The 23,485-nt window shown below is 43.1% G+C and overlaps 1 protein-coding gene across 2 annotated transcripts in view; it reads right to left on the bottom strand.

Moving 5' to 3' along the window:
• Window positions 1-22,833, bottom strand: part of ZSWIM6 (zinc finger SWIM-type containing 6) — a 111,732-nt gene extending 88,899 nt beyond the window's left edge. For both annotated transcript variants that reach the window (XM_059833613.1, XM_059833614.1), the window contains exon 1: window positions 22,323-22,833. In XM_059833613.1, coding sequence (XP_059689596.1) covers window positions 22,323-22,833 — 511 coding nt within the window. The remainder of the gene's footprint in view (window positions 1-22,322) is intronic.
• Window positions 22,834-23,485: the final 652 nt, after the last annotated feature.

The raw sequence follows: 23,485 nt of genomic DNA, 5'->3' as shown, positions 1-23,485 counted from the left end.
CAACAACAACAAAGAAACTCCCAACCTCACAAACAAGTGCAAGCGCTCATTCATTAACAAGCTTTTAAGGATACTCATAAGCAAGTAATTTGTATTCCACTTTCAGCCAGAATCACCATTAACTACTCTGAACTTCCAGACTGAAAAAAGAAAATTATTTCCACTGAGTCCTACTCCACCAAGAACTAGTTTGAAGAAAGCAAGTGGGACTTGCATTTCTAAACAGAGCAGAAATTTTTTTAAACCTTCAACGCATGACCACTGTTTACATCTATCACCATGTTTTCTGCACCTGGATTAAGAACATGGCTAGCCATTTTCCATAGCTTTTCTTCTTGCTCCAACAGTTATCCCCCTTCCCAAACAAAAGTTGAGTAAATTTGAGGAGTAAAGGGATTGCAGATGTTTGGGTTTTTTATACAGCCCTCCCACCCCACCTGCCCTAAAGTGATGCATACTGTGTTTGAAATAAAGACCCGAAATGTTTCTTAAGGTACACTGGGACTGACACGAGATTTCTCACCCCAACAGTCATTCGCTGTAAGCTAAACTGCACCTGCACAGTATGACTGAGCTTACTGAACGAGACCCAAACGCTAATGTGCCAGCACGTCCTACGGGCAGCAGAAAGGCAGCTACCGCAGGCTCAGATCCACAATCCGCTGTCTTAGTCAGAACTTCTTTGCATTAAGCCCCTCGTGCCCAAGAATAAATCAAGTTCTGATTCATTACCTGCTGTGCAAGCCTCTGGTCACTGACGTTCAGCTCTGCGGTAATGCAAGCTGTTATCTGTACTGCTGCACAGAAAATTTAACATTCTCTTCCATCAAAAGCCTATAAAGAAATTTTGTTTATGTGGCCAGGTATTTGTTTTATGCTATGTATTGTGCTGTAGGCCAATCAACTGGAAAGCAGCTTTGCAGTAAAGAACCTGGGGGGTTTTGTGGTCACCAAGTTCAACAGAAGCCCTTGCAGCAAAGGTGGCTAGTGGCATCCTGGGCTGCATGAGGAGGAGTGTTGCCAGCAGGTCAAGGGAGGTGATCCTCCCCCTCTGCTCAGCACTGCTGAGGCCACACCTGTAGTCCTGTGTTCAATGCTGGGTTCCCCAGTACAAGACAGACATGGACATACTGGAGAGTTCCTCAAAGGGCCACAAAGGCAATGCAGGGACTTGGGCACCTCACGTCGGAGAAAAGGCTGAGAGAGCTGGGACTGTTCAGCCTGGAGAAGAGAAGGCTCAGGGGGATCTCATCAATCTGTACAAGTCTCTGAAGTGAGTGTAAAGAAGACTGAATCAGGCTCTTGCCAGTGGTGCCCTGGGACAGGACAAAGTAAAACACAGGAGGTTCCTCCTGAACATAAGGAAACACGTTTTTTACTGTGAGAGTGACTTCCTCACCAGTCTTCCAGGCCATGGCTTTAAACTAGACAGAAAACTTGGGAAGGAGTCAGATAAAATAGTTGATTCCTAAAGAGCTTCCATGTATTATACTATCAGTTTGACAAGCATGCTCATCAGTATTTTTCAGTCTTGACTGAGAGGTCAACATCCCAGGAACAGAAGTAGTTTTCTCCCTAGATTAACTTTGCCAAAAATCCAGACTAAGAGTTTCAATTCTCAGCTAGTCACTTAAAAAACCACACTACCATAACCCAAGGAGACAATAGGCCTAAGCTATATTGATAACCATCCAAAAATTCTAAAGCTTAAATTCAGCTGCCAGCAAACACAATCAGAAGTGGTTAATGCCTGCTGAAAGATGTGAAAAGATCAAAAGAAAAGGTCCAGTGTTGTTTTTGTTTAAGAATCTCTTGTTAAAGCGCATTTTTCATGGAGCAGTTATTTCTTGAAAGAAACCAGCAAGGACCTGTTTTTGTTGGTTTTTTTAAAGACATTTTAGTGCCAACAAATACAAACATGCACCAAGTGATTAAATGCGTAACTACTGTTGAGCTATACACTTGTGCACAAACTTAGGTATAAAGTACTCTACAAATCTGACTCCAACCATTTCTGTTTTGGATGAAAATTAGGTTTAAGTTCTACAATCACTTAATCAGCTTTCAAGAGGTTCCACATTAACAGTATATGCCTCACAGCACATTTAATTCATGTGAACTCAATTTAAGACCCATCAGCACTGCAAGAGTGCACATTCTTCAACTGCGGGTATAGCCAAAGCTATGTTAGCACCAGGAATATCCAATGACATACTGTGCAGACACATGTCATACTATAATACAGCTCCATCTTTCCACAGAGGCAATCAGGTTCTGAAACAGCAAAGGAAAAGTAAACTATAACTTTTAATTAGCCTTACTGCATACAGCTCTTTACAGGATGAACTACGTTTCAAGAACCGCAGATGCCCCTTGAAAAAGGTTTAAGACTTTTTATAGAAAGTTTCAAAAACATAACCCATAATAAATTCAGTAAGAAAAAGAACTAAGTATCAAACTACAAAAGAACCCAACCAAGCTTTCAAGTTACATGAGATAAGAAAAAACTATATATAGCAATGAGGATTATGGACAAGATACTCATCCCACTATTCATTTGCAACAGATGAAGAACACAGTACAAAACAAGAATTTGGAGAGGGGGCCAGAAGAACAGGAAAGAGAACATGTTGATACCAGTATCTAGCCAAAGGGAACCCAAACTGACCTCTCGAGCTCCAGTAATGCTGCTCTCCATAACCCAAAACATGCCTTCAACAGCTGACAAAGAGCTTGCCACAAGTGAGATTAAAAAAAAGAGAGGGTCAAGTCTACAACAGAGGTAGGTCATTTTGGCTTGGTGGGGCGAACAGAGTGATTGCCATCCATGATCTTTCTATGACAGAGTCATCTCAGTTTTATCTCTAATATAGAACATTTTCAATAGTATAATTCACTGTATAGTTTAGAGCACGTTGTTTTGATAACCCTATACATAAGTCAGTGAACTGTTCTCAGTTTTCAAATATGCACTGTGCCCTTTAAGAAAAGAATCCTAATATCTGACAATATCTTGCTCTTTACAGACAATATAGTTGAATAATTGCAAAGCAGAGTCATTTAAAAACAGTGTAAAGAGCTTAGAAAAAAGGTGGCTGTATTCAATTTTAAATTGTTTTCTATTGTTCATTGAACACCTTGCATCTTATCCTCTGTAAAAGCAGCCTAAGCACTCAATTCTGCTGTAACTAATCTCAATGCCTAATACATGCAAGACATGGAACGTAGAACCACCATATTTTTAAGATTTTATGACTGGCACAGAACTGAACAAGATAAAATGTACTTCATCTAATATACTGTAATAGCTTATTCTAATTAGTGAATTTAAATATTTTAATTTTCAATACTCAGTATCAGTTAAAGCTCCCAACAAAATGTTAAACACTGAAATGTTATTTTGTTTGAGATCACATAACTCAGCTAGGTTTAAACCTCCTTTCCCCAGGAAGCCTCCCAAATTGTTCAATAGCGCACATTTTGAAGGAGGTAACATGTCATATTAGAAATGCTCTTCAAATTAAAGAAGTAGTTTCTGTTGCTGGTTTTAGGCTGGTAGATTTACAACAGTTTATAAACCAAAGCACAAAAACATCTGCTCACCAATTATGAAGGTTGTAATAAAACATTTTTTTGTTTTGCTCTTCAAGGCAAAGCAATTTACTCTCAGCAAATGAACAAGCTGAATTGCGCAACACTGCCTTGCTCCATTTGTGCAAGAGCTTACTTTCTATATGTCGTTTAGCCTGTACAGTGCAATTGGGCTGCTTTCTCATTATCATGCTGTTGCACTCAAGTTCTTCTTTATCCCTAGAGAACTTGATTTGATTTCTTCCAGCACAGCCCTCCCTCAACACAGTCACACAAGTCAGCAGCAGCTACCCTTCAAAGCTGAACATGCATTTGTCCTTAAGAAGGTTCTCTCCAAGCATTGCTGCCAAGTTATAGGGTTAAACAGCCGAATAAACAAACAACTCAAAAGTTAAAGCAGTCACAGAGCTAGATCAAGGGTTTGTAGTAATGGTTTAAATACAAAGAAAAAATAAGGGGGAGATGAGTAGCATTCCTTCAAGGTTATCTAAGTAATAAGACATATGCAAAATAAGAGGTACTATGGCTGTGGAAGGAGCATTACAAAAGCAAGCACATCAAGATACTGGTTTACAAACATCAGGGGTTACTTATTTTAAATTAGTATTTCCATAACACTCCCACATAATGCTGAATTCAGGAAAACCCAAGAGCTCCAAGACCTACAGGGTTTATTTATTTAATCTAGTTTAACCCCAGCGACCCCCCCCATCACTCACCACAAGACAAATCACACCACTTGCGCAAGCACTTCCTTCCCTCTATTTTAAGTTATTCTCTGTGCATTACAGCATTTTTTACAACCCAAAGAGCAGCACACAAAAGCATACAGTTTTATTTGCTAAATATTAACATCCTTAAAGACAGTAAGATAAAATAAATCCTTGCACTTCAGTAACACCACAATTGGGGGAATTAAGTTTCCAGATACATTTCCGATTTGCACTTATGCTGCCAGCTGCCTTTAGACTTGTGCTTGTGGAGAAAAAAGCCTTCCCCGTCCCGTGTCGTGTCCCGTCCCCCCCCACCCCCGCCCCTGCCTTTGTTCTCCCCAGAGGGCAGCTCACCTTACCCATGAAAGCCTGAGCTTTTGTCAGCTGTTCACAATAAACAGCTGTGGATGTATGGAAAGCCTATTACCACTGGCAGAAATGGAAGCTGGCAAGTAGTTTCTGTGTTTACAGTGAAAGAAAGTCTCCAAATGCATAAGTATTTCAGTATATTCCAAGAGATTTTTTTTTTCCTCTCACACCTATTTTGTATGAGCCTTCAAAATTAGTCTGTGTAAACAGCATGATAAACATAATTAACATCAGAGTGCCAAAAATAGGCTATCCCCCTGCAAAGTGCTACTATGAAATGCAAGGGCATTAGCAACACGAGCAGAGTCATCACTGGCACATAGGGTTAATGAAAGTTTTCCTTTAGGTCCTGTTCCTACTTTAAGTGAAACGCTAGGTGGGCTGACCTAAATCTAACAGCGGAGACATATATCAACTCTCAATGCTGGCAACAGACGAAAAAAGTTATTCTACCTTTCCAGGCATGTTAAAGAATTTCTTAACTTTCAGTGAACTGGTTAAAAGCCACAGATTCCCTTCACCTGCTATGTTTTTCTCTCTAAAATAACCTGCCAATTATGGTACAGTTCCCAGTCTGATATTTCATTTCAGGTATAAACTTCAAATTATGACCAAAATACAGCACACTCATACTTTATCCCATCTTCTGAGGAAATAAATTTTCTTACTAAGTGACCAGGTTGAGTGAAGCTATTCAACTTTCAGCTGAGGTTTCTCCTTTGTGTTCAGTTCAGTCTCTCCATATGCATCAAATTAAAGCGGGCTTAATCAAGATATGCCAAATTGTATTCAGAATACCCAGAATGCAAAAAAAGATTAAAAAGTTTGCAATCATCAGGAACATATAAGTTTTTAGCAACTAAGAGTTGAAGGATTTCAAAAGGTTCACAACCATTGCATCTAATGTCAGTGTCACATTCGGCTTACAAATAGGTGGTCTAAATTCCAGCTGTCTCTTCATAATAAACAGCATCATGTTCAGGTTTGCTTTTGTCTTTTCTTCTCATCACTACTACATGAAAGGAGGAAGGAGAGAAGAAAATGAACTGAAACCATCATGAAGCTTGATGAGAAGCACAGTGTGGACCTGTACATTCACCCTAATTCATCATTCAGTAGACTTTTTTCCTTCTTTTAAGGATGCCAGTATTTCCAAAACTGACACATTGCTTTTAATTTTTCTATTTACTAATAATTCACAATGGTCTAAGTCAAGAATAGCCACTCCTATCTAAAAGAAAGTTTCATACATGATTAGCATGAACAATGTTCTGAGGCCTTCCAATAGCCAAGTACATTATGTACATTATGTACAAAACATTTATTTGCTTTATTACCTGGCGCAGTGCTATTCTTGGGAAGATATTATTAAAGGGCACCTCTTAAGGACTCAGACTAGTCAATTTTGTGCCTGTTGTTTCTGCCCAAGTATTCTGAGCTAAAACAGATCCAGTACTTGCATCCTGAATCTGTAACAGATTCAACTTGATGGAAGCCTATCAAATCACTGTACACGCTCTAAGTTCTTCTGGGATGCATTCAGCAGGAATTGTGTGGTAAATGTAATTTCATGAGTCCCAGCTCCTAGTTTGCACACAACTTTATCTTTACAGATGGATACATTTAAAGAGACTACTAGATGAACTAAACTTGCTATCTGCACAGCATAACTGACAGGAACTCTGGCCTGAATTCAAATAGCACCAAAGTGGATAAAACTACATGAACAGTTTTAGTAGTAGTAATCTGAAGCCAGTGTGACGTCTTCCTCATATCTTCAAAATTTGAAATCCAAAAGTTGTCTTAGACTTCTCTACTAGGTGAAACAACCTTGTATAACTTCACACCTACTGCAGCAACAAGAACTATGCAAAGGCACAGCTGGTGGCACATTCATCACTCCACAGAAGTTGCCCTGTGAACAATCTCCCAATAGTGACTGGAAAGTAATCCACAGGACTTTACCCCTTGGTGGAAAGCAGTCAGCTGTCTTTCAGGAAGGTGCAAGATAAGGTCTGAAGAGAGGAAATTACAGCAAGCAGCTGACATGCAGCAGCTTCTGGCCATGTACCCACAGGCAGCATTCTCACCTCCAGCTGGTGTGAAGGTATTTACGTAATGCTTCTGGAGGGCTTTGGCAAGGATGGCAAGCGCAAGTCAGGATTCCTGAACTAGTTCTGCAAAATTCTGAACTAGTGAGCAAATCTGTATGCAAAGAGCTAGGTACGTTCTTTTGGGTTTTGGTGGTAGACTGTTTTTCACTCAATCCTGGATTTGTGATGAGAACATCCACTCTGAGCTGTCTGTTCCATTAAGAAACATCAATCCCAATAAGTTTTAAATTTGGCAGGTTTGAGGAGGCTCACTCAACTGTAGTGCACAAAAGTCCCAGTTTAACCTTCTTTTAAGTGCCTTTGCAATAAAATAATGCTTTTTCACTGAGGCAAAAAAGTTTTCCCCAGATTAAAGACAAAACATTCTCAGTTATGAATAAAATGTGACTTAAAAATGCTTTTTCTAGATTAACCTGAATCTTTCTCACAATCTTGGATTTGTGCAAATATGGTAATTAAGGTACACACATGCACCCATAGCAGATGAAGTAACTTAAGAATTTCATGAAGATAAAGGAAGCCTACAAGCACTGCTCCTCTCTTCTCCCACTCATCCTTCCTGGGATAGCACTACTTACACTGAATATAACTTACCTAAGCTTCAAAATCAAACACTTGTTTTATTTGACTGTGTTTAAGGAACCTCTTGCATTACTCATGGGGATTGTTCTTCTTCCTATTTGTTAGCTTCATGTGAGCAACAGCACTGTTTGTCTTCAAAACAGCAGAGGAAGTAGGGGTAGAGGTGGAGGGGTTAAAAGGAAGACAGCCATGAAACTACACTAATGAGTACAAAAATTGAAGGACTGATATACCTGACTGCTCTTCATTCTCCTAAGTGGAGAAGAGTTCAAACTGGTACTACTTTAACAAAGCTGGCTTGTGGAAATCATGGTCAGCTTACAGAAGTATCACATTAAACACCTGTGATCAGCCTAAAACATGATTTGACAGAAAAGAGCCGTCTAATTTTATGAGGCTGTTAGCAGTGCAGCAATGGAGCAGGAAAGATACCAGACTAAGTAACTTCACCTTCTCAAATAAGAAATATTTGGTTTAGGAGCCTGGATAAACATGTGCAATAAACACCACCTGCAAAGCTTAGGAAGGAACTAGACACTTCAACTAGCATTGGAGGTCATGCAGGCTCCCCTCCAGCAGGAGACAACCAAGAGAGGTAAAGTACCCTGCTTAAGATCTGTACATGCCTTAAAGAGTCTGACAGCCACAACTGGATAGGCAGCCCTGCTCTAGGAAGTGAGCAACACAGATGAATTGTTCTGCATGGAAGCAGGCTACTGCTGAAAGCGAGCCAGTAATAAGCTGCACTGCACTCATCTGCATTTCGAAGTGTGCAACAGGGCTTCCAATGTACTTCTTCCCTCCACCAGTACTTCTTCCCTCCACCAGTTATGGGTAAGCTTAGCTCTGCATTAGTTAGATCAATCTGGAATAGATCACACATCAGCTTTACCTGAGTCCCGAAAATAAATCATTTCAGTAGATATGCCTCACTTACCAGAGCAGCTGTCTGTCATTTAGCTTCCACACTAACCAAGTTATACAAAAGCACCAACATTCTGCACAATTGCTGTTGTACTTGGAAAGCAGTAATGACATTGGAACCCCACATAGCTATTTTAGACTCTCAGTGAGGTCCATATTGAAAGTACTCTGACAACAAGCAATAAGGGCTTTTTCCCCCCCGCTATGTGCTAGCCCTACAAACTCAGCTTGAGATCTCCAAGTCATGCTCCATCATTTCCTTCTCAGGCATTACTACCTAATAAAGACCATACAAGACAACTGAAGTCTCGGCTATACCACCATGACCCTGCAGCCTCCAGTAAGGCTGTTGACTGGCAAAAGACCAAAGTCCAAGAAGCAAAAAGGAAGGTCCAGCTCATTCTTAGCCATGTTGGCTCAGCAGACCCAACCAGACAAAAAGCTGTGAACGCTTACTTTGGCAACTGAAGTGAACAGCAATGAATTAAAATAAACATAGAACACATTATTTGGTCACTATAACACATAATAAGTAGAAACACTGCCTCGAAAGTCTGTGTTATATACATAAGTATGCCAAAGCTCAGCACCATCTCAAAAGAAGAGGAAAGATACGAATTTTGAAGGCAAAAAGCACCTTTTGCAACAGCTATGCAGATAGAAAGAAATAAACATGTATGACTGGAGTAAATAGGTACTTCCTTCCCCTTTTCTGTACTCTTGAAGTAAAGATTTGTCCAGCTTTCTTTTAACCACTGGTGGAGTATGGGAAGGGTACTCATCACTTAGCCAAGGTTGTGTAACACAGAAAAACACCATGGATGAAGAGATGTGGAAGACTGCTCACTCATACAGGCCCAACACACAACCTGGGCTCAGGAAAGGCCCGTGCTGCTGCCTCTAGAACAAATAGGCCACCTTTTGCCAGGGTGAATTCCCAAGCACAGCAGCCATCTCCTTTCCCCAGGCAGCAGTCAGGGCTTCATGATCACTTTAAGCCAGTCTAAGAGTGACTGACACAGAAAGGAGCCCTGCCCTCCGCAGTGCCCCCCTCTTGCAATCTCCTCTTCCTTGAATCAACAGTAGCATTTTCTTGGCCAGTAAACCAGGTAAAACTCACCCAGCAAGATCTGAATTCATAAGCAGGCCAGTTCTCTGGCTCACCACACAGCTCCACAAGCCCTGGCACAAGCTGCAACCTTGAGGAGAACTTCAGCGTCCCTTTGACAGCAGCCTGCACTTAAGCCAGCCTAAAGCAACCGCATAACTTTAGGGTGAATAACACACCAGTGGTCTTCACAGTGGGTGAAGTTTGCAAATGACAATCACAAAAAAACATTTCCAAAATACAAGTTTATAAGCACAGCAACGTGCGTTTTCTGTTCTAAGAGTTACACAATGAGGCACAGAGCAGTAAACGAGTCACAGCACAGCAAATGAGTCAGTTACTTCATTTACCATATTCATGACTAGAGTATTTCACAATGGAAAACATTTACTTCGATAGGCCTGTTTCATAGTCCATCCTTGGAGGAGTTCACTGAGTGACAAGAGGGAGCAAGTTTGCTGGAACAGGCTCTTGGAGAAGGACTCCTGTGCTCACAGCCACGCTGTGCTGCTGTATCAGCAGCTTTCCTTAAGACAGCAGGCTTGGTCTACCAGGAATGTGCCCCCTCCCTAGAAAGAGGGAGGGGCAAGAGTGATAACACTGCTAAGCTGTAACTGGAAATATAGTTTCAACTTCTCTCAGAGCAAAGGTTTATGGTCTTTGCCATTTGTAATCTTCATCAGGCAACCGAAGGTTACCAGCCTTAGAAAGAAGATAGACATCAGACTTGTATTTTAGCTTGAAACCTGTATTTACAAGAGACCATAGACTACTGGTCTCAGCCTTTGATCAGCACACCACCTTTATGACACAGCCTGGGTTTTGTAGGCCAGTACAAGAGTCTCTGAACAGTTGACATGCCCAGCTCAAGCTAATGGAGGCCCTTTATCAGTGCACCAGCATGCCTGTGTCACGGCTAACAAACTGTAACCACCACACTGGACATTGCTATTAGGCGCCTACAGCACATACTGCTAACAAACCTCACAACAGCCCTCTGCTCACAAATATATTCATTCCTGCAGGAAAGCAAACTGACCAAAGGCCCAGCATTGGTTTTGCCTGGGGAAGAGAAGCTGCTCGGTGATGAGAGCAGGGTGCGAGGGCACTGAGCTCTGCAGGGGACAAGCCCATCAAAGGTCCCTCCAGCCCATGCTGAACATGCTGCTGGTGACTTACACCACTTGTACCCAGCTATTGATGGAAGATTAAATTGCAGGCTGCTTCTGCAGCAGTCCCACTTCGAGCCCATCCTGAAAACACACCCTTCCCACTCTACTTCTGGCACCTCAAACCAGCATCAGCTGCAATACAGGTGGATCTGCTCTGACCTTGCCTTATTTGCTCACACCACACTCCCCCAATCCCCAAGCTCAGGACATTAATTTCCTCATCAAGGTTGAATGCAATGCTACCCCTTCCAGGCTGCCTGGCCTGAAACAGAGCTACAGATAACCCCCCTGCCTGCCAATCAAGCTACATGCATGCTAGGCTAATGTACAGACTTCTTTTTGCACTCTTATGCTGCTGACTCCCCCACCCCATTCACCCATTAACTTTTGCCTGAGGTGCTTATGTTATATCATACCACCACCTGGCCCACATCATCTTCTCATTCCCACGGCCAAGTCATTGAGTATGCCAAGGCCCTTGCCTGGAATGTGGTTCTGCCATTGGGCCTTTGCAGTGCATCACACTGGGATGCCTCTCACCAAGGTCCACAGTGGAGATCTTTTCTGGATATGTTTCAGGATTTGGATTCCTTTACCTTTCAGCACTTTATATAAATTGATGACTCCTCTCACAGAACTTTTGACCTTTATGGCTTTTGTGGTTCTCCTTTTACTTCCTAAAATCACAGCTTAGTGTCTTACTGCACAGTCATCCTCCTCTGCTTCCTCCTTTCAGCAGACATTTCTCAACACTTTATCTCTACTTCTTAACTACCTTTTGTTATCCAAGGAGGGAGGGGAAGATGGACCTCATAACAGGCAGGATCCACTGAAGTGCATGCCCATGATTCACATCACTTGCCATTCATCCAATCTAATATTTCACTAGCTATCATTTCACACTTTGAGTAATCAGGAAGTAGCAACCTTGATCCTTCTGCCATCTTGCTCCTTGCAAGCTTACTCTACATGCTGGGAGTATTCAGTTTTCTGACCACATCAGCACCCGTCCTTGTCCCCCTGTGCAAGTCCTTCCTTTTAAACCCAACAAAACTTTGGATCTCTTAATTACTGAGATTACAATGCTCACATTTGTTCTACGCTTCCAATCTTTACCATTTATGTCCTACTCCTACCAACGTCAGGTTTGTCTTCCACATGGCCTCTTATCCCCAGGAAAAACTCACCCAGTCCTTCTGTTCACCACTGTAGCAACTCAGTTCTCGTCCTCTTTCCCCTTCCTACCTTTGTCTAAAGAAGTGCCTAATAAAGCTGTGTATCACTTCACCAGATTCCTGTCTTTCCTCACTGCACCCCCATCCTTATTCCCAGGTCAGAGCAATATACAGCTCTGGGAAAAAAATTGTCTCTGTTGTTCACAAGATAAGAAAACACATGTCCTCTTTTTGCCATATACAGAGCTTTAAAATGAAGACATTTATTGCCTGTTGAAGAGAATTAAACCAGAATTTGACTATGGCTTATAGTAAAAGAAATTCAGTTATATTCTATGATCTTATCAATGCATATTTAACTCTACAAATAGATCTGTTTCAAACAGTCGTACAAAATGAAGTCAATGGTTTTGTTTTACCACTGTAATGGTGGAGCCTTTGCCATGACTCAGAAATAGCTTCTGCTTCTGATGAAGTACAATCTGACAAACACCATTCAAATAAATAGAAATTCAGCACTCTCTGAAAAACAGAGCATTTCCTTCATGCGTCAGATACATCTTATTTATAAAATTGAAATTGAGATGTAAGGCTGAAAAGAGAGTGAGAGAACATCCACTTCGTAACTTTAAACATATTTTACAGTTTCAAAAGCTACAGAATAGCTAAGTTACAGTTTGCCAACCTGCTTTCCATTTTGAAAGGTTTGTTTCATTTTATAGGAAAGAATCTGTTTCCATGCCTTCATTAATGCCCATTGAAAGCAGACCATATAGAGGGAGCAATCATTCAGACTATATCCTCCTTAAATACACCTCTTCAGGGACCTACTGAGGTCTTTGACCTCTACCTTATCTCAGGCATTGCCACTTCCCTACTTCTCTTCCTAGCCTCTCATAAAGGTCAACCCAGCATTTTACTACCGCTTTTCTCTTCAAGTACATCTTATTCAATGAGCCAAACTCTTGTTTACTCCTAAACACTTCTTCACTCCTGCCACCAAACAGCCACTTGCATTTAACATCTACATAACTACCTAGAAATCAAGTCTGTAAATTATTGCCAGGATACATGACAATGTAAAGTTTGATCACTGAAAACTGTCAGTAAAACTAAGTGGTATGCTGCTTCTAAAATTTTTAAGTAGCACTGATCAAGTTATTCTCAGCTTCCTTATCCCATCAGACTGCCACAGCATCTGTTACATCAAGTCCCATTCCTAGTCACTGCCTATCGTTCATGCATTAGTAGCACATTTAGCTGAAGTCACCTCTATTAATTCATGCATTTAGATTTGACCAGGAAAGCCGCATGATGGCTCTCTCACATATCATGGCTTCCAATAACAGAAAGCTGAAAAACAGCTATACATTTTACATCATCCTCATCTCTCTGCTCTAGAAGAAGCAAAATTGAAGTTTCATGCTTCTGTGTAATATAGCTACACTAAATCCAGACACAGATACAGAATATAATGGACTTGATATTTTATCCCCAGGACACTAATTGTAGTCAGTTTGTAAAGTTTCAGTTTACAACCTAAATCGATGGAGGAACTGAAACTCATTTTGCATGTATAATAGCAGCAGCACAGCCAGTTGTCCCAGCTGTCATTGGTCGTAACAGTGTTTCAGAATAAAAGTGTTCCAGGTTTCCTTCCTTTAGCTAATATATTAAACAATTCATTTAGACTATCGATTTTTCCCTGTTCTTGAACTTCTATAATCAGCAGACTCAGCAGAATTGTCTTGAAGAAGCACAAACCATGCTTAATGTGGTCACTGAGGCCAGCTTTGTAAATATGCAAACAAGTGTTTTACTAAGACTACTTTTCACTCTCCCAAAGCAGTGCATTGTATTCCACAAACAGGAGAAGCAAAGTGCTTCATTGAGGCAACTGCTGTGCAAGTAATCAATAGCTTACTCTGAGGTTCTCTGCTCAAATTCACTGATTTGCTCACATTTTCCAGAAGATTCCAGGAATATTTTCTGTAGACATATGTTTTAATGAATTCTTAACACAGACATTTTATCTGCGGTCCTTTCATAGGCAAAGCTGCGGGTAAGTGGCAAAAATTACCAACCACCAAGCATATGAAACCCTGAACACCATTCCACCTGCATTTATTTATACTTTCCATAAACATACCATCAATCCCATCATTAATCATTGAATATGGATTGGTGCTCTATGAACTTTAGGCCAGTCAAAATATCAAAGCTGAATGTAGAAATTAAGTACTAATAAAGCTCACCAGCTGCTCTTGACAAGGGTAAACTAGAAGATGATTTGCTGAAGAGAGTTTGTGCTGCCACTACTATGCCTTGCACACATAGCGGAACACTGCTATGCAGAGAGAAGACAGGTTACTAGTATAAAATAAGAAAGAGTCAAACTTTAAGCATAAGGGAACAAATCCGAGAGAGCCAGTGCTGGTAAAAGCCTTTAACCCAAAACATTGCTTTTAACACAAGTTTAAAAATATGAAAATAATTAGAATACATGCAAACTTGATCCTCTACTCTATTACAGATCGTAAATTTGTCTCACACTTTATAAAACAGTTTATCCAATTTTAAGTGCCTCAATGGTCAAATGTTCTTTATTTCATTAGTCAGTATAAATTAAACATTGTAGTCAGCTGCACAGTTCCTGCACTGTATTTGCATTACTACCGGCTGTCAGTAACCAGTTAGCAGTTAAACTTGGCACGCGTACAACCAAGTGTCTCGTTTCTTAGAAGTCATACAGCTATGCAACATTTGATTTTCCCAGCCTTTAAAACAATCATTTGGATGCAATCAACTTTTGTCCAAAAAAAAAGACGCAATGAAGATATATATTAACATCTACTTCTGTGAAATACCTTCCCATTATGCCATTTTCCCCCCACATGTTTTTCCAACAATCCCATAACATACTAAAGGTCTGACACCAATTAACAACGAAAGATGACTTATGTAAACAGGCAGATTGTTAAATAAAGCAGGACAAAAGGTAAGCCACCTGAATTTTTAGCACATTAATTCAGCAAATAAGCTTCCGATTTATCTGATGAGCTAGATCTACTAGTGTGAATTTAAACTTACTGACAGGTTTTACTGCATCCTTCCAATTAAAGTCAGACCTTCTCAGCCATTGCCCATGCATACCCAAAGCAAAAATTTCAAGATATTTCAAGACTGTCAGATGCATTCACTGGCAACAAGGAGTAGAGGGTTAGAGTAAAAAATAAGAAAAAAATAAGATTAAGCCCTCCTTTTTAAAGTGTGTGATGGTGCGCATCACAATTACCTTAGAATATACTTTAAATACTGCTGAAGATCCCCCTCTTTCACGAATTGTTTTTCATTTTTCAGAAGGGTTTAATAAAGTGTTGGTAAAAAGCCCGCACTGAGAGACACTTCAGTCTATACTGAATTGTGTCAAACAAGAAAAAGTCTTTTGTATGACCTCTCAGCTCCTACAGCAGGCCTTTTATCAGTTCTGACTTAACCACAAAGGAATTCTGTACACTGTAGTTAGTATTAGAAGGCTACACTCCTCTGGTCTGTTTGCACATTTGCAGAATCAAGTCAGAAAAAAATATTTTAAGATAGTGACTTACATCACAAGTTTTCTAGACATCCTGGTCTTCAATAGCAGGGCCAAGGCAACAAAGAGTGGATGCGTATTGCTACTTCGTCAGAGGATGGCAAGGTAATGCACCGCAAGGGCATCGCATAAATCATGATAATTGGCATGTAGCTAGAAGGAGAATGCAAACCAGCGTACAGTACCAGCCAACATCTCTAGTGATCCAGGTCACAGAAGGTTATGAAGCCATGTCAAGGGCTGATACATATCCAGCTGAGAGAAGCATTTTACACAGGTAGCCTTAGATAGTAAACCGAGAGGAAAAACTGGAAGTTCAAGGAGACAGATCTCCCTGAACAACAAGTGCAGCTGTTGGACAGTACTCAAGTATTCACACGCTGTCAGGCTGACTGCATTCCAGGCAATCAGAATTCGCATTAAATCCGTACCCTTGTTGCACATGAAAGCTTTTTAAAATTTCAAATTAGTTCCTGTCAGAGACAGCATATTCATAAATCAGGATAGCGTCTGTCAGTTAAAATATTGTGGTCCTTTTTTCCCTTCTCTTTTGTTGTTGTTTTGTTTTTTTAAAGATGCAGTGAATTCTCCCATCTAATCCCCAAAGAATACCAGCTAAAGAGAAAGCAAGTTAAGGGATGCCAGCTGCATTCCTATACTACCATAACTTTGCACTCATTCTTTGTTACACCACTACAAAACTTCACAATTTGTCTTGACGTAACTAGATTACCTAGACAGCAGGTGATATTAAAATTGAACCCATGCAGACACATCTTACAGCATGCCATCTAATATACTTTATCCTTCACCAGTAAAAACTGCTGTGCGTGGTAATATACTTCTTTTCACTTGAAGCAGTGTTTTTTTTTTTAAATTAGAACTTTACTGGAGTCTTATGTAAGGGTTCAATTTTAACAGGTTCATTAAAAAAGGAAATGATATGGCAAAACGCAGCAACCAGCTACTGATTTTTAAGGAAACCAGTCTGTCCAATGCTGACTTCTAAATTATTCCAGCCTACCCTCACACACAGATTTTGCTTTTAATTAATTGTTCCTCTCTGAAAGTTAAGAGCACAGGGAGAGAGAGAGCACAAGCAGGCATCAGTTGCTGGCATGACAACTGGCTCAAATTCAAGAATTGCTACATACCAAAACATCTGATCATATACAAAGATGGAATCACTTTCTAAAACAGAAAGCAAGCTTTGAAAATGAAAGCTGTTTTCTTGGAAGTGAGGAAAGCCTTGAAGGTAGGGGAAGAATGAAACAGAAGAAACATGAAAACTGACCCAAAATAAACAATGAAAAATTTTGTTAGGTCAACCCAACATAAAGCTTTTCTACAAAAGAATATTCCTTGTTTTAAAAACTGTGATAGGAAGTGATTTACAGTTAATTTTCTCCTTACAATCTAAACAAATTCTAGAGCAGTATTGCCACTGTCTTATTACATTTACCCTACTATTCATAATTACATAGAAAGATAGTATAAAGTTTTGTTTTCATATCTTGAAATCACTCTAAAATGCTTACTTTCTCTTGGAATCCAGATTAGATATTTTTTAGAAAGACTGAAAAAAGATAGGAGCCTATTTACAAAGTTTTCCACGTTTAGTGATCTAGTCTTGAAAGAAAGCTTTTTTTTTTTGCTTTTTCCTTCTTTTTTTAGGGTTTCCAAAGAAATTATTCAAGGTCAAGGATAGCATATCAGAGCACACACACTGAAAATAGCTTGCATGTTCTCTAATTAATGCATTGCATTCCAAATCTAACAAGGAGACTGGAATGCATTCAGACATCTCCCTTTCAGGAAGAAATATTTAAAAATTAGTTTACTTGTTTCTATTCCAGAACTTGGAAATATTGGTAGTTATTTCTTAAAGCAAACTGAAACTGGAATCAATGAAGGTTTTTTTCACAAGACTCTAGTAGTCTTGGAACTAAGTAAAAAAAAAGTCCAGCAAAAAGTCAGGCATCATTTGTTTACTCCCCTACCACAATATTGTATTAACAAATTCTGGATTACTTGTTTTAGTCATACATTCCTAACCAAACCCCAACATCAGGCTGACTGAAGAAGAAACCATGCTTGTTCCTTCAGCATGTCAGCAGATAAACTTCTCCTCAAACCAGCAGAGTTCAACACAACCTTTTCCCCTTGGAAAAAGGTCACTACACATACTAGGACAATTTGGTATCACAGGACACCAAGAAGTTAATGCAAAACACAGTGCTTGCATCTCCACAAATTACAGCCTTCATTTTGTCACACAACTTAGTGTTACTTGCATTAAATAATTTTTTTTTTTTTACTAAATCCATGTGTCCTACAGGTTTCATGAACAATTAGATCTATATTGCATGCATCAGTGAAGATCATCGTGTCTGCTAAAAGGCACGTTTCAACTCACAGCACAAAAATGTTTGTGCCAGATTTGCTAATAAAATACTTGGTATGGTTTTATCAACAGAAAGGTGTTTCACATTACACTGTTGGCACTCAAACAACTAAACCTTGAAAGAAGAGAAATTACATTTGTTTTACTTGCTCCACAATTTCATGTTATTTTGAGTAAAGACAGGTATAAAGAACAAAAAAATTAACGAGAATCATCATCCATTAAAAGGATCTGAAATTTACTGACTACAATACACATCCCACCAGAATTACATGTAGCAGTTACCAACATGGTCTTGTAAAGCTTTCTCTTCTTTCTAGTGAAAGAAATGGCTTCTCCTGGTTTTGAAAGCAATCACCAACTTCTAGCTCATATTTAAAAAGAAAAAAGTAAAAGGGGGGAATAATCAGCTGTAACAATAGATGATAAAAGCACATCTGAGTCAGAAGATAAATACTCATTAAAAGAAAATTGGAAAAAAACTGCAAGTCTTTAACTTCATTTAAGAATCAACGAAAGAAACATCCAGGGAGCTCCAACCATTATTTCACACTTGAGAAATTTTACTTTGCTTTTCTCTAAAAAGTATTTTGGTTACATCCCCCTGATCACCTATCACCAAGGGGCTTCAGAAAAACAAGTCTGCAGCTCCACACTGATGATGCTGTTGGGCTGAACCCTCTTTCACAGACAAGGCAGTTTACTAGCTCACAATATTAACATTAAATTCTAGAGCTGTGGTAAGGGCCAGTCAATTAATTCTTTACATTATTTTCCTTCCCTAGGAGTCTCTTCCCTCCAACTCACTCCCTTGCCATTCATACCTAAGAGGCATGACTACCATGATTACAAAGCCTCATGCTGCTGTGGAAAGGACTGTAAAGCCTTAAAGGAAGACCTGTATGAGCAAACAGGGTCTATGCAACAAAGACAAATCAGCCTCAAATTACAGACAGACAAGAATACTCTAGGAGTACTTACATGGCATATCAAAAAACCACTTCAAGTACTTCCAATGTGGATGCAGCTATGGCAGTAAAGCCAAGTTTTACAGCACTACAGCAAAGGCAGTCTCCGTCTTTCCCTAAGCAAGAACAGTCATACCAGCAGAGGCACAGGGGTTTTTTTTTCTACTCCTAGAATAGCCACATTAAGCACTCTCGCCAGGTCAGCTGTGCTATTGAGGGATCACACCTCTTCCTAACCTTGACAGCCACAGCTGTGACAACAATACAGTACTGTATAGTAATTCAGGACTAACCTCAGAAACCAAATATACACTTCGCCATCTAAAAACTGTCTGCTCACTCCTGGCACCTTCACAAATTTGGCCAAATGAAACAGTCAATTTCTAATTTTCCTTCCAGATTGTTGTATTTACTCACAAAGTGCTTTCAAGTTTAGACTGTAATTTTTACTGAAAATACTTGGTTCGAAATAAATAAAAACACTTGGTAGTGTTTTGGTCGAAAAGCTCTGTTATAGTAGAAAAGCTCTGGTTTTATGTAGTTGAAAAGGTTTGCTTTAGGAGCCCACATTCTGTAATTTTTTTAAATTAACTAAAAAAGAAAATACTTCATGTCTAATTGAAACATATCAAAAAGCTATTAAAACATCAACAAATTAGATGCAAATTGAATTTTGAAGCCAACTTATTTGGAGAAAAATATTTCAAAATTAATGATGGTAATTATGCTAGGACAGTATCATTCAACTTCAAAATAGGCTAGCAGACAACTTTATGCTTGATTATTAAGAACATTATTTGTACGTATCACTAATGTGTCATCTTCCTTTTATTTAGGATTTTGTTTTCATCGCACACCGGAGATGAAGGGGGGGGGGGGGGGGGGGGGCATGAAGCAGGATGACATGAAGATTTTCAAAGCACAGACACAAGGTTTTTGAAATTCTCCCCCTTGAAATGAGTTGCCATGATAAAATTGTCTGAATGTTTATTCAGGGCTGGACTGAAAAAATGTAAAATTCAGAAGCAAATGGTTCCATTTCACTACAACTGAACCGAAAATTATGCATGTCCCTCAAAAATCAAATCCTGCATTCCCTGTTTATAGTAATACTTAGTGCTACAAGTAAGGCTGTTAGAACTGATATGTAATAAAACGTACTTTGTCCAATAAGTACACTTTTCCATAGTACAATAGTAAACATTTACAGAGTTTCCATTACTCATACTGCAAAGAAACATAAGTTCACATTTATATGGTCACTAAACATGCACTTAAACTTGAAGTTAAGTTTTCCTCAATGCTACATATTCAGCTGTATTATATGGAACCAATTCCATTCTCCGCCCAACATAACTCACTCCAGTTGAATTGGCTTTAACAGTTGCACCTTTCTGCTTCACAAGGAGTATCTTGCCAGCAAGAGCCAGCCCTAATGACACAGCTACCTACCCAAGTTACACAAGAACTTTCCTACAGCAGGACCCAGCCTACCCAAGTGCTCCACAACTCCTTCACCAGGCAAAGCCAAAGGCCTCAGTCAGAACAACTGACATATTTCATATCACCAGTTTCCACTGCTATTTTTGTGCAGCTTTCCAAAGGAGGCCCACATAAGGTTGGGGAAAAAAAAAAAATCAACAGCAAAGCAAATGTATTTTCAGCAGTAGGTATATAGCATTTGTTTGGAATGCATTTAAGGGCTCCAGAAGCAGTCAACACTTCAGTTGTATTTATGCATATTTTCTTCCTTCACATTGACTCTTGCCAACATTACTTAATGCCCCCCTCCCCTTTTGAAGCCATACAAAAAGTTACTTTTTTTCTTTCACAACTACTCACTGAGGCCTATTCCACTGCTGAAAGCAAGTGAAGCAAAGCCCACGCTGGGTGTCTGTCTCCTGGAGAAGATTGCATCTTTTATTTATTGCCCCTTGGCTTTATTTTCACAGTGAATTCCTGGCTTAAATGCAATCAGCCAAGAAACCCTCCCTATGTGCACTCCTGTCATTCCTCATCGCTTGCAAACAGAATCAAGTGCAAGCAAAAGGAAAAAATCTCAGCACTGCCAACCAAACTAGAAAACCCCTAGTTCTGGTTTTGCCACTCCTGAGGAACCACAGATGCGGCTCAGACCTTTGGAAAGACAAAGCCAAAAGACAAAACTTACAAGAAAGTTAATTAGATAAAAAAAAAATTAAACTCCCCCTAGGCAGAAGGGAAGGGCACTGAGCCTAGGAGCAGGGACAAGGCTTCCCTTCGGGGAAAAAAATTTGACGGCACGTTTGCAAGCAGCCTGCCAAGTCAAACCCGCAGCGGGCAGGACCGAGGTTTTGGGGGGGAAGGGGGGGAATCCCGGAATGCCCCCCACCCCGAGCCGCCGCCGCTAACAAAAGGCGAGCAGCAGCCTCTTTTGTGTGGCTTCCCCTTTTCGGGGGTGGAGAACAGGAGCGACAGAAAACTGAGAAAAATTAAAAAGGGACACAAATAAACATGAAAATGAGAACAAAGTGGCCGGGTCGCACAAAGAGCATCACCCACCGGAGGGGAGGGCTGTCTGCCGGGGGCGGCTCCCCCTCCAATGGGGGGGAGCCGCCCCCGGCAGACAGCCCCCCCAAAAGTTGGGAGGTACCCACCTCTGCAGCCCTTTAAACACAGGCAGGGAGGAGTTAACCAGGGGCGCCCGCAGCGGGTGAAGAGCAGCGGCAGGCGGCGGGGCTGATGGGGGGAGGAAGAGGAGGGCGGGTATTGTTCCAGGAGGAGGAAAAGCAGCGCTTCCCCCCCCCCGCCTTGTCACGAAGCGGCTCATCCCAAAGCAAACCTCCCCCCCCGCCCCCCCCAGCTCCCCCAGGCGGGGTGGATCGCGCCCCCTCCCTCCGGCTCGCCGTCGCCGCCGCTGCCCTAGAAATGCCTTTGTTCGCGGATCCCCCCCCCCGCACACCCGCTGCCGGGGTCTCGCACCGCTTTTATGTCTTTATTTTGGACGGCGGCGCATCCCGCCCCCTCCCCCCCGTCCCCGCTCCTTCCCCCGCCGGCCGCCCTTCTGCTGATTCATTTCCACCGGCGGTCCCCCCCGGGATGGGGGGGCGGCATCTCCTCGCTATTGTGGCTCGGGGTAAGGCGATGACCCGGATTACCGGGGGTGGGCGCTGGGAGGGGGCAGAGCCAAGCGGGATTACACAGGCTAGATTACCGGGAGCGGTAGTGGGGCGGGGGGGGGGGAGTTAAAGGGACAGGCGGGGGGCGGCCCGCCCGGCAGCGGGGGCCGTGGCCGTGTCACGGAGCGAGGGAGTTACTCCGTGTTCTGGGTGCGAGGAGGAGGAGACCGGCGGAGGAAGTTGCCCGGGCCGCATTACAGCCGGGGAGCGAAGGGCTCGTACGGGCCGGGCCGCGGGGGGCAGCTCCCCGCCCGCGCTGTCGGAACCCCCAGGGGCTGCCGGGGGAGGCTCCGGCCGCCGCGGCCGCGGAGGGAGGGCAGGCGGGAGGCGGCTCCCCGGATGGCAGGCGGGTGACACGCAGGGGGAGACCCGCGGCGGGGGAGGCCGGCGGCGCCCTGCCCGGCTGGCGGCGGCCGGGCTCCGGAGCGCGGCCCCGGCCGGTGACTCACCGACTTGCAGGACGTTATCGACGCAGCCGCCGTCGAGCAGAGCGATGCCCCTGCGGAAGGGCAGGCGGTTCTCGTCGGCGGCAGCGGCGGCGTCCACGGCCCCGCCGGGCGCCGTGGCGGCCCCCCCGGGGGCGGCGGCGGGGTCCTCGGCGCCGGTGTTGAAGGAGGAGTACATGCAGATCTCCCTCTCGCTGCGGGGGAAGGACCAATAGACGATCCTGCGCTGCACCGGCTCCGGAATCCGCTCGAACCGCTCTTCCACCCGCTGGAAGGGCCACTTCTCCGCCACCTTGCGAGCCGCGATGTCCAGCAGGGACTCGGGGCTCTGAGTCTTGCCGAGTGGCAGCAGCCCCAGGGCGGCGGCGGCAGCTGCGGAGGAGGGTCCGGCGCATAGCGCCCCGCTGCCGGGTCCGGCGCCGCCCGCCCGCTGGCCCGGCCTGCACCCCGAGCCATAGCCGGGTCTGCAGCAGAGGCGCTTGGCGGGGGCAGGGAGCTGACCGCGCTCCGCCATGATCGCGCCGCTTCTAAGCCGACAGCGGAAGTGGCTGTACCCTATAAACGGCTCCAGGAAGGCAGCGAACGGCCGCGAGCCCCCCCGGGACACGCCCTCACTGCCCTTATATGGCGGCGGAGGGGCGGTGCCGGACGCCTCGCCAACGGCTAGGGGCGGTGCGTTATGCAAATCAGCAACACAAACGTAAATAGAACGGCCCGAGGAAGGCTCGTTCCGGGCGCTGGCGGGGAGGGGGGTGGTGCGCGCTCCTGCCCACCCGCCCTCCGGCCCCCGCTGATGTCACGCGCGCAAGCCCGGGCGCGCCTCCCGCGCGTGGTGGGAAAAGGGGGCGTGGCCGGCGGCGCCCCTCTCTGCCACCATATAGGGAATGGAATGCGGGGGCGGGGCCGCCGCGGCCTCAACCCGGTCACCTCTGCTGGGAAAGCCGGCGGGCGGAGGGAGCCGCGCCTCGCAGCCGGGAAACACGGCGAAAAGGCCTGGGCTCCTGCCCCAGAGGCGGGCTGAAACGGGCTTCGCCCGTTTCAGCCCGCCTCTGGGGCAGGAGCCAGGGTGGGTGCCCCCACGCGTGCCCGCAACAAGCCCGTGAGGTACCTCCGTCGGGCGCGCCCCAACGCTTTCCCCTCTATTAGAGGCACTACGGTAGCCGCGG

Source organism: Gavia stellata, chromosome Z (genome assembly GCF_030936135.1).
Source record: "Gavia stellata isolate bGavSte3 chromosome Z, bGavSte3.hap2, whole genome shotgun sequence".
Classification (NCBI taxonomy): Eukaryota; Metazoa; Chordata; class Aves; order Gaviiformes; family Gaviidae; genus Gavia; species Gavia stellata.
The sequence above is the reverse complement of the archived record's forward strand: the minus strand, read 5'-3'. Positions and strand labels throughout refer to the sequence as shown.